General features: G+C 39.2%; 1 protein-coding gene across 1 annotated transcript; it reads right to left on the bottom strand.

Moving 5' to 3' along the window:
* Window positions 1–1,878: 1,878 nt before the first annotated feature.
* On the bottom strand, window positions 1,879–3,944 carry LOC149261348 (bidirectional sugar transporter SWEET1a-like). The gene is made up of 5 exons (XM_089368588.1): window positions 3,838–3,944; window positions 3,352–3,484; window positions 3,040–3,198; window positions 1,980–2,077; window positions 1,879–1,885 (listed from the first exon to the last, which is right to left on the bottom strand). Exons 1-5 carry the CDS (start codon window positions 3,942–3,944, stop codon window positions 1,879–1,881), a joined length of 504 nt encoding a protein of 167 aa, XP_089224714.1.
* Between the last annotated feature and the right edge of the window lie 6,739 nt (window positions 3,945–10,683).

The raw sequence follows: 10,683 nt of genomic DNA, 5'->3' as shown, positions 1-10,683 counted from the left end.
TCCAAGCATCACCCATCCTTGTTTGTGATATTCATGAAAGTAATAGTATATATAATATGGGTTGAATTCCTTGAATGCTCCAGGATAATATTTCACAATATTATACAGTCTTGTCATGACATTGGTCACAAACCTGGCAATCATTATGGGTGAGAACATGAAGCTAACTTTACTTGTACTAAGTTTTTCAAAAAGGAACAGAAGAATTTTTCCCAGAAAAACAGAGCTTTCGAACGGGTAGAATCTCTACCTCTCAAACCCAAGATGGAGGTGTTGGCAACAAAGCCACCATCATAACAACAATTAGAAAAAATTTCCGAGTCGTTGCACTCTTCTCAAGCAATTCCTTGTCTTCGAGTTTATAGCATTTCCACCATTTTGCATACTGAAAAAATTCAATCTAGTATATGGAGCGTGAATTGCTTGCCAGTGCTTTTTTCAAGGTTGACAACCCCTGTATTCTTTGCCAATTCAAGGTGTTGCTGGAGAAACACCTTATGAAATTGCCGAGTTGGCAGGAGTACTTAAATAAAGAAAATTGAACTGAAGATGTGTGTCATCAGACTCGATTTAAAATACAACCCACACCCGTAGAGGATCGATAGGAAAATAAAATTGTTGTTCCCATCATGTGCTTCAAAAAGTCGATTGTATTGAGACACTGAATTAAAAAATTACATGTCAACAAGCGTGTTTGGTTAGGAAAGAGGTGTGTTACATGCTCCTACCAACGTTCGAATCTTAGAGACATGTTTCGCCCCTTGAGTCCAGGGTACATCTTGCGAAGCAAAACATGACAAGCAACCAGAGCCAGATATAAGTCTGGGGAGACATTATAATAGAAAAGATACCCACACACGGTTTCTACAAAAGGGATCTTTAGAATTGTATCCTGTAAGAAGTCTACATTAAATAGTAATATATTCATATTAGCAATGGGTTTAATTTCCACACAGTGATGAAAGTAAGCATTTTGTCTAACATAAATAATTAATTATCAGCACTATAATTGAATTTAGAAGAATTTTGCGCAGATAAACAGAGCTTTCGAACATCTCTGGGAAAATAAAAAAGCTCTAATGGAATACAGAATTCAAAGGGAAACCCTAGGAATCACCGTACAAAATTCAAGAGGAAACCCCAGGAATCACCACCACAGGCATGTGCAAAAACTTCCATGTGGATACGGAAAGATCTCAATACATGCAGCGCCAAAGTTTCAGGTCAAATAAAGACGAATAAATGGAGTAGAGAGGGGCCCGGTTGAATTGGCCCACGCTCGTCCAGATGCTTGTTGAGCTATCAATGCAGGTTGAGGCTAGTGTCATGGGAGTGGAGACAGTGTTTTCAGTACAAGAGGCCGGAGAGAGTATGGTTGCTGGTGCCGAGCCTTATCTACCCTCGTTACGCAACATTTAATGCTTTGGCGTGTGGTATACAGGTTGTCGAACCATATTTCACGTCATTAAACACTGCGTTGCCATTGTGGATATTGGTCGCCGTTGCTGGGAGAGAGGTCCCCGAGACGAGGATAGTGGGAAGCCTTATCGACGACGAGAGGTCGCCTGTGGGAAAGGTGGGGTCATCCGCAAAGGGCCAAAACGTTGTACCTTTAAGACTAGTCTGATTCTTTCATCCTCTCTCCTTCTTGGGCATCAAATGTCACCTCATCTCCATTTGTCTGGAAACAACTCCTCTGCCTCCAAAAGAACAAAAAATAAGTTCACAGAGCATGTATCTTCAACAGAGTAAAACCAGGCAATGTATGATATAGTAGTAGACAATCCGAAGAAACAAACCTCTCCATTCATCATGCGCTTCGGTTAAAACAAACACATAATAACCCTCACCTTCCTTTACTCATGGTTAATCCTCTTTTTACAACCTGCAGATATAAGCGGATTTCAAATTAGGGCTACACCTAATTAATAAAGAAAATCCATTAAACCATGAATAAACTCCTAGGGTTCTATGCATACCTGATTGTCCACTCCAGGCCAGGCGGTAGTATGCATACCTGATTGGTCATAGAAATCTGAAATATAAAAATAGTCACATCTATGTTCTTCACCATGTTCTGCACCAAAAATAAAATCAGACAACCAAACAATGAAAACACACAGGGCAGAAATGTGTTCTGCAACAAAAATCAAATCAGGCAGCCAAACATTGAACAGGCACACGCATTAGACAGCCAAACAATTTCATGAGCTTCCACTCGGAATTACAATGAACAGGCACATGCATCAGACAGCCAAACAATTTCATGAGCTTCCACTCGGAATTACAATGAGCTCATCATTTAATCTCAGATCATCAATGGTCAATCTGTTGGGGTCGCATCGCATACCATACCGGTCCGTTCTAATCAATTGGATGGCTAGGATTATTTTAATCGTCTAACAATTAAATCAAAGGCTCAGAATTGTACACGTAACCCTGTAGGAAAGTTGATTTCAAGAGGAAACGCCGTAAGGCATAAATATATGTTGTGCAATTATTCATTATTTTAATCTGCTGCTTCATAAAGCCATCACCATAAATAAATCCTACGTTGAAAGGGATCCTATCACAGATCTAATTAATTTTTTTAAATAACATGAAGAAATTAGAATAGATGTGGCATATTGCATTTCGCCTTCATATTAAATCCAAAGCACACACTAAAAGGCTACAGTCCTTTTTACAAATATGAATAAACATCAACTCGGAAGTCGTCCTTTACTGGGTAATTTTTTGGTTAAACCTTTTGCATTGAGAGATATACATCTGCTCATTATTTTTCTATTAGATTCAAAATTATTAAATTTTATTAGACACAAAACTATGCATGGCAGACGGTGAAAAAATGCCGGAAAACGGTGCTCTCCCTAATCTCTGACTTTTCATTTTATGCCAGACAAGCTTTGAATATGGTTCCAATTAGTCCGTTGGAACGAATAAAGGAATAGTACGGGGAAGTTGCCATTTTAAAGATCATACTTTATCAATCGCATGTCATTTTCCTAAAGATAAGTAGAAAGTGGTTGAGGGGTTTACCATTATGGAGAGAGGAGACGCATACATGCAGATGGAGAAGATGACAGCAGCGAAGCCACAAAATAATTTTCTTGCATTTCCACGCAGGGCCAAGAGCGATACCAAGGCAATCACCGCAAAAAACATGAGCACAGTTGCCAGAAGAGAAAATATTTTGACCTGTTTCATCCACCACCATTAAAATGGGATCTCTCCACTCAAACTAATACAGTAATGAGTAGTGGACTTACCCTGTATTTCTTGTCTCGAATATAAAAGAGAAAGACAACCACGTAGCAGAGTTCAAGGACGGTTCCAGTTCATGGTGCTCACGAGAAGGTTATAGGGTGATATAAATGGCAGGCCATACCATGCAGAAGGCATGCAATTCAAAAGTGTAGAAACATAAGGAACTCCAGAGAAGTCTTCCGTCGATTTCTTCTTTATAATCTTCCTGAACGTAATCCTGCAGCAGCAGACACATCATAATTTACAAACAGTTAATGAATAAATGAACATCAGTAAGCTTTATCATTGAAATTAGGTTGCATGAGTTAGAGAAAACTCACAAGGGAGCTAAGAAGAGTATGAGGGCAGTGACATTTCCTGTCATGAGAGAACATATTCAGCATTAAGTAACCTGCACAAAACTCTTTGCAACCCTATACCTATATGAAACTAAACTTTGACAGAGCAAGTATGCATACCGAAGATCCCGAAAATGAAATGTGCAACAAAAATCAAATCAGGCAGCCAAACAATGAACAGCCACACGCATCAGACAGCCAAACAATTTCATGAGCTTTCACTCGGAATTACAATGAACAGGCGCACGCATCAGACAGCGAAACAATTTCATGAGCTTCCACTCGGAATTTTAATGAGCTCAGATCATCAATGGTCGATCTGTTGGGGTCGCATCGCATACCATACGGGTCTTGGATGGCTAGGATTATTTTAATCGTCTAACCATTAAATCGAAGGCTCAGAATTATACACGTAATCCTGTAGGAAAGTTGATTTCAAGAGGAAACGCCTTACGGCGTAATTACATTATGCACAAGTGTCTCCGTCACATCAATCACAATCAAACTATTACACATGTTCAATTGAAACATAAAAGGCTGCCGCACAACGCAACATATGAGGTTCAACGCAACATATGAGGTTCGATCAAGATGGTGCAAGAAAGCCAACTTCCCCTACCGCGTGACCATTGCACTCATAGAGTTAATATGACAATTTTTCTTGTTTATAATTAAAATAATTTTGATAATTTGTTAATTGAAAATACAAAAGAACACTTGTTTTAATTTTACTATACCCTAGATGTTTATGAATAAAGTTAGTAAGGCACATCTTTTATTCATAATCAAGCATAATGTTGTTCCGAATATTTTAAAATAAATTGTGTCTATAATTTTAAAAACCTCTTGTATAAACAAATTATACTAAAATGTTTTAAACAACAATTCTAAATATTTCATAATTATTTTAATTTTTAATTATGAAATTACACCATTGTTACATTAAAATATTTTAAGAGGCTAGTATAGTATGGCATTATGCTATGCTTAAGATGATTTTCAAAATTAAAAGCACTTTTTATGACTAATATAATTTAATAGTCACTTTTCTTATTATGTCGTATTTATACCAAAAAAAATTGGTTTTAGCAATGTCATTTATAAATAACCTCTGGACGAACTTCATCAAAGCGTAGACAATTTGATATCTTATTTATTTTTCTTTTAATTAAAAAAAATTATTCTTAATACGTCCAAAATTCTTTAAAATTTTAATATGGAAAGTAATAAAGATTTATAGAATTTCGTTGAATTTTTTTTAATAAATTCAGTGTGTTGCAGATATTTTCAAACCAATATGGTTTATAAATATGTATAAACAAAATATAAAAAAATATATATATGAAGGAAAAAAATATTACAAATATTTAAGAGACAAAATTGTAAATATTTGTTTATGTTCCATTGCAAGTGTTATGAAAGTGGAAATAAAACTTTTAAAATATAAACCAATGAAACAATTATAAATAGGTTTTTAATAAAGATTATATAGTAGTTAGTATTTTTTGTTTAATTTAAATATAGCTTAATTAAATTTCAAAATAGTAAATATAAAGAATTCATAAAAATAAATAAAATAACTAATAAAATATTGTTTTGTTGAATGTTATCACCAAAAATTAAGAAATATGATTAATTAATATTGTTTATATATATATATATATATATAAACTTTAATATATGCTTATTTTTTTTATATACAGCTTGAATGGGCCTAATGGTTAAGAGAATGTGTTTCCTCAGTAGTCAAATTGCCTCAAAACTGTGACCTTAAACTTAGATAATAATAATATATGTTTATGTGTTTTATCTTTATTAATATATATAACTTTTTTATAATTAAATTTATTAAAATATTTTTTAATATAATAATAATTCATTTTAAATTAAAAATATTATGAAGGAATATAATTCATAAAAAAAATAGTGATTAATAGGAATTGAAGTTACTAAACAACTCATAATAAGACCTAAACCAATCACTTTACAAATAAATAAATTTAAATAATAATAATAAATAACACAAATAGAATTATCAATGTTAAACTATGGATAAGAGATAGAATTTTTTTGTCAAAGAGAAAGGTCCCTTGTCTCATAAACAAGGGTGTGAGGACCACGAGCTGCAGGGCATGCGTGGTGAGCGAAGGCGCAACACAATGGGAGAATGCACGAAGCGAAGCGGAACAAATGCGATGAAGTTTTGAGTGTTTGGTTTTTACACTGTGTGGGTGGTCTTGGGCGAGCCAACACACGGGTGGGTGGTCACATTATGTTTATGTGCGTCGACGAGTTGAAGAGCAAACGAGTCGAAAATTGTGTGTGCGTTGGTGGGTCGACTGGACGCCCGCATGCTATGATGTGAATGCATATACATAGAAGGAGGCGAGTTGGTTGGAGAGGCAGATCATTCGATTCAACAATTCTTCGGTAGAGGAGTGCGAAGGGTGAGCTACAGTGGTTCTGCGGTTGGGTGCAGAACGACAGGGAGGATGCGCTCGCACGATGGGCGAACCAAAGGTTGAATTGGAGGGCGTGAACGGGAGTTCGTGCAGGCAGTACTATGTGCGGCCCATCGAACGAAGGGAGGTCGAGACCGTGAACGGGAGTTCGGGCAAGAGGCGACATGGGTGCGTGTGCGCATGCCGAATGATGGCACGATCAGCTGAACAATAATGTCAGGTAGGGTAATATGGTGAGGGCGCCCGCTAAACAAACAGTGAACGAGTTGGTTGGTGAACAACGGATGTGTGCGGTTTGTGAACGAAGTGTGACCAACGTGCGGACGTGCTGGGCAAGCGTGCACGGTGACACGGGTGGGCGCCCAAGTTGGGAAAACGACACGGCAAGGTGAAATGGAAGTGTTGGGTTGAGAATGAAGGTGGGGCCGACGTGTAGAGGTACCCAAGTTGGTTGGCATGGTAACACGAGTAGTGGCGTCCAAGTTGGGTAAACAACACGCTGAGCTAAAAAAACGCATTCAGGGGTAAATGAAGAGTTGGGCGAGTCGTGCGGTGACCGTTCGAGCATGCTGATGAGCTAGGCAACCGAGTTTGCTGAAGTTGTAAAATTGGCTAAGTGTAAATTTGGGGTTTCCTCAAGATTTAACTTGTATATTGTAAAATGTTATTATTATTATTAAGGGCAAACTCATCATAGGGAGTTGCCCCTCCCAGTTATACTGTTGTGCATTCATGTTAATGTTGATTCATGGTGTAATGAATTTAATATGATGAATGGTATATTGAAATATATGGTTAGCTTTTGAAAAATAAACTAGGTATAGACGTAAGGCGTAGTCCATTACTCTGAGTATTGCTGAAAAGAAAAGGGTTGGTGGTGTTGCACCTCCTATAGTGCGGTTGGAAGAGTACCACCACTGTAGGGGTGTGACAGGTGGTATCAGAGCTAGTGAATTGTAACAAGAAGCTGATCTCACTGCACTAGCATGACAGGTGGTATCAGAGTTGATTTGGAAGATTGTGAGAAAGGACTGATCCCACTGTCACTTCGTGACAGGTGGTATCAGAGCTAATGGTGAATGAGGTGCAGGATTTGTAGAGGAGCTGATCCCACAACACTTCGTGACAAGTTTAGCAGAGGTGAAGCTTCGTTCTTGGGCCAAGCTGAAAAACAAGACATGGCAGGTTTGGAAGAGTGTGAAGAGAAGCTCTTGCTGACCTTATACAGATTGAAGTGGATGAAAGACGAGAACCCACGGATTCGAGATAAACTTGAAGTCTTGGAAAGGAATGTTGAAGACAAACTTCTTCGACTTGGTTGGGCAATGGAGTAGGATGTAGCTGCAGATTGCGATGACGAAGAAGAGGAAGCTGTGATGTTTGAGGATGTTGTAGATATGACAACGATGGAGGAAGAACTTGAAAGTGTTCAAGTTGGACCAGGATTGTGTAGTTTGCAGACATTGGTGGATGAGGAAACTCACATGGAGGAGCCTCATGAAGAAGTTAGTACTATTGATACTTGTGTTTCAGTGAGACTTTTGGAAGATGAACCGTATGCAGGGAAAAGCAAAAGCAATTTTCCGATGCAAGGGAGGGTCTTACCATGGATTCTATGAAGAGACCGTGTATGGAAAGGCAAGAATCATTGACTGTTGCAAGACTTGTTGGGGTTATGTTTGTGACCTTATGGTAGAAGGTGCAAAGGCCCATGACAAGGGAGGAACACGATGATCATTGCAGAAGAATGGGTCATGCTTCAGCCATATGGAGAAATTGGCTAAGTGCCCGGCATGACTCATGGATAGATTGGAGTAGGGTACACACTTGAGTATGGTTATACTTGGGTGGACTTCTCATGGTCGAGACCAAGAGGAAGTCTTGGTGGAACCTTTAGTGGCGGAGCTATGATGGAAGAGATTCGTGATGTGATGATGATATGGTTGGGTGACCAAGTTCACTAGACCAGATTGTAGACTTGAATGAGGATGACTGATTGTTGTTATGGGTCTACTTAGTTGGAAAACATGGGAAAATTAGTCATGGACATCAGGTTGGAGACATGGAGCATGGCAATCTTATGCAGGGACATTATGCAGGAGAACTTGTAGAGGTGTCACTTATGGGTATCCAATGAGGAGTGCCAAGGCAGGGATGTTGTGCAATTGGATTTGCTGGTATGACATCGAGATGTTTTACTTATGAGCCGATGGATATGTTGTCCACTCTTGTACAACAAGGCCATGGACTACTTGGATTTGTGAGCAAACTATGGAGCATTCATACTACATGGAAAGCTGAGGCATCTTTCAAAGACCTTCGGGCTGAGACATGTATGCTTGCTAGGATGTTGGTTGGAGATGACTCATGGAGCTCATGATGACATGAGGTTGTGACTTTTGAGGACTTCATATATGGTGGACTTAGAAGATATGATGCATTAAGGAGCTAAGGTCAGGGATTTTGATGCAGGATGGGGTGCATACTTTTGAGTACATGTATGGGTGTGCTTGAAAGAGTGACTTGATGTGTAGGGTTGATATGAGACACTTTGGAGTGATAGAGTTGCAATGATGATGATGCCTTGGTGGTAGCACTTGGGCATGGGTTGTGCCGAGAGTTAACCACTTTTGACACATGGGAGTTGATTGATCTATGATCATGGGTAGCACATGGATGGATGAGACAAGTGCATACTTGTTTCTGTAGCAGACTTAAGGGATGGCACATTGCAGAGATGATGGAGGTTTCTTCATGGACCTAGATGTTGCACATCGAGAGTTGGGTTTGATGAGAGGATCTCTTCACTTTGAGGAGATGGATATTTTGTAGATGGATGATGATGTTGGGATAGATGCAGCTGATTTCATGCAGCACATTGGTACCAAACATCATGGACAACATGTTGCAGATGAGATGAAGGTTACTTCATGGACCTGGACATGGCTTATATGGAGATGGATTCTTGATCGAGTTGATGTTGTGATAGGATGTTTTGAGAAAAGACTGATGATGGCATAAGGATGTGCATTCTTATGATTTGAGCGTGACAGTTGGACTGATCACCCGACTAGTTCGAATCATGGGGCTCGAGCAGTGTACAGAGATGTGTTAGCATTGTGTTGGAGTATCATGGCAGCAGTTCACACGATGACGATACATGATGAGGTCGACACAATATGTTGCAGTAAGCATGTAGCTTGAGATGGAGGGACCAACCTTCCACGGTGGGAGCAACATGTGTATATTGCGACAAATATGGTTGATGATCATGGATTGAGGAGACTTTTCGATGTATGACATACCAGTGGATTATATGCGTTGGTATGAATATCTTGGTGATGGATGGTTACCGGGATGAGAGATTGTCGAGAAAGATAATGATTTTGAGTGGGGGAGAATGTGAGGACCACGAGTTGCAGGGCGCGCACAGTAAGCGAAGGAGTAGCATGGTGGGAGAACACACGAAGCGAAGTGGAACAAATGCGATGAAGTTTTGAGCATTTGGAGTTTATACCGTGTGGGTGGTCCCAGACAATCTGACGGGAAAACCAACACACAGGTGAGTGGTCATGTTATGTTTATGTGGGTCGAAGAGTTAAAGAGTAAATGAGCCGACGGTTGTGTGTGCGTTGGTGGGTTGGCTGGACACCCCCATGCTATGATATGAATGCATATACGTAGAAGGAGGCGAGTTGGTTAGAGAGGCAGATCATTTGATCGAACAAGTCTTCAGTGGAGGAGTGCAAAGGGCGAGCTCTAGTGGTTCTGCGGTTGGGTGCAGAATGGTAGTGTAGATGTGCCCGCATGTTATGAAACCAGCTCAAAAAAATATAGAAAAGAGAGATCCACGCCTTAGAATTCAGCCTCTTCGAGGGGGCAACCTCCTTTACATTACATAAATGAACAATTCTTGGATGATACAAATGAAAATACCTCCTTTCTATATATAGGAGTCTAAGTGGTCCCAATACAATCAAAGCCTACATAACAATAATATTGTATGGCACAACAATAACAATAGTGGGCTTCTATGTGGCACAATAGTAACAATATGGGCACTACATGGGTACATCAATATAAATAAGGGGTATAACTACAATAGTAATGGGGTAATCGCTAGTATTATAGGGACCCAACATGCCCCTCTCCTTCAAAAAAGTGTTGTCCTCAACGCTTGAGTAGTTCAGGATACTTCTGCATAAAATTCTCATCCTCCCATGTGGAATCTTCAGCGGATAAGTTCTTCCACTTGATAAGGTACTCTGAAATTGATCGATTTCGTAGCTGTCGAGTTCTTGTTTCTATAACTGCTTCCGGTTCCAATATAATTTTTCCTTCTTCGTCAAGTTCTGGCAATATTGTTTGAACTGGGAGCTTGTCGCCTATAACCTTCTTTAAACATGAAACATGGAAAACTGGGTGCAATCGAGAAGCTGCAGGAAGCTCCAATTTGTATGCCATAGTACCAATCTTTTGCAACACCTTGTATGGACCATAATACTTTGGTGATAATTTATTATCCTTCTTAGCTTGCTTGAGGGACATTTGCTTATATGGTTGTAGCCGTAGGAATACCCAATCACCTACATCAAAACTTCTTTCACTGCGATGTT

Source organism: Pinus tabuliformis, chromosome 6 (genome assembly GCF_031772625.1).
Source record: "Pinus tabuliformis cultivar Carrire ecotype Pingquan chromosome 6, CPIR1, whole genome shotgun sequence".
In the NCBI taxonomy this organism is placed as follows: Eukaryota; Viridiplantae; Streptophyta; class Pinopsida; order Pinales; family Pinaceae; genus Pinus; species Pinus tabuliformis.
This window is presented reverse-complemented; position numbering and strand designations above follow the sequence as displayed.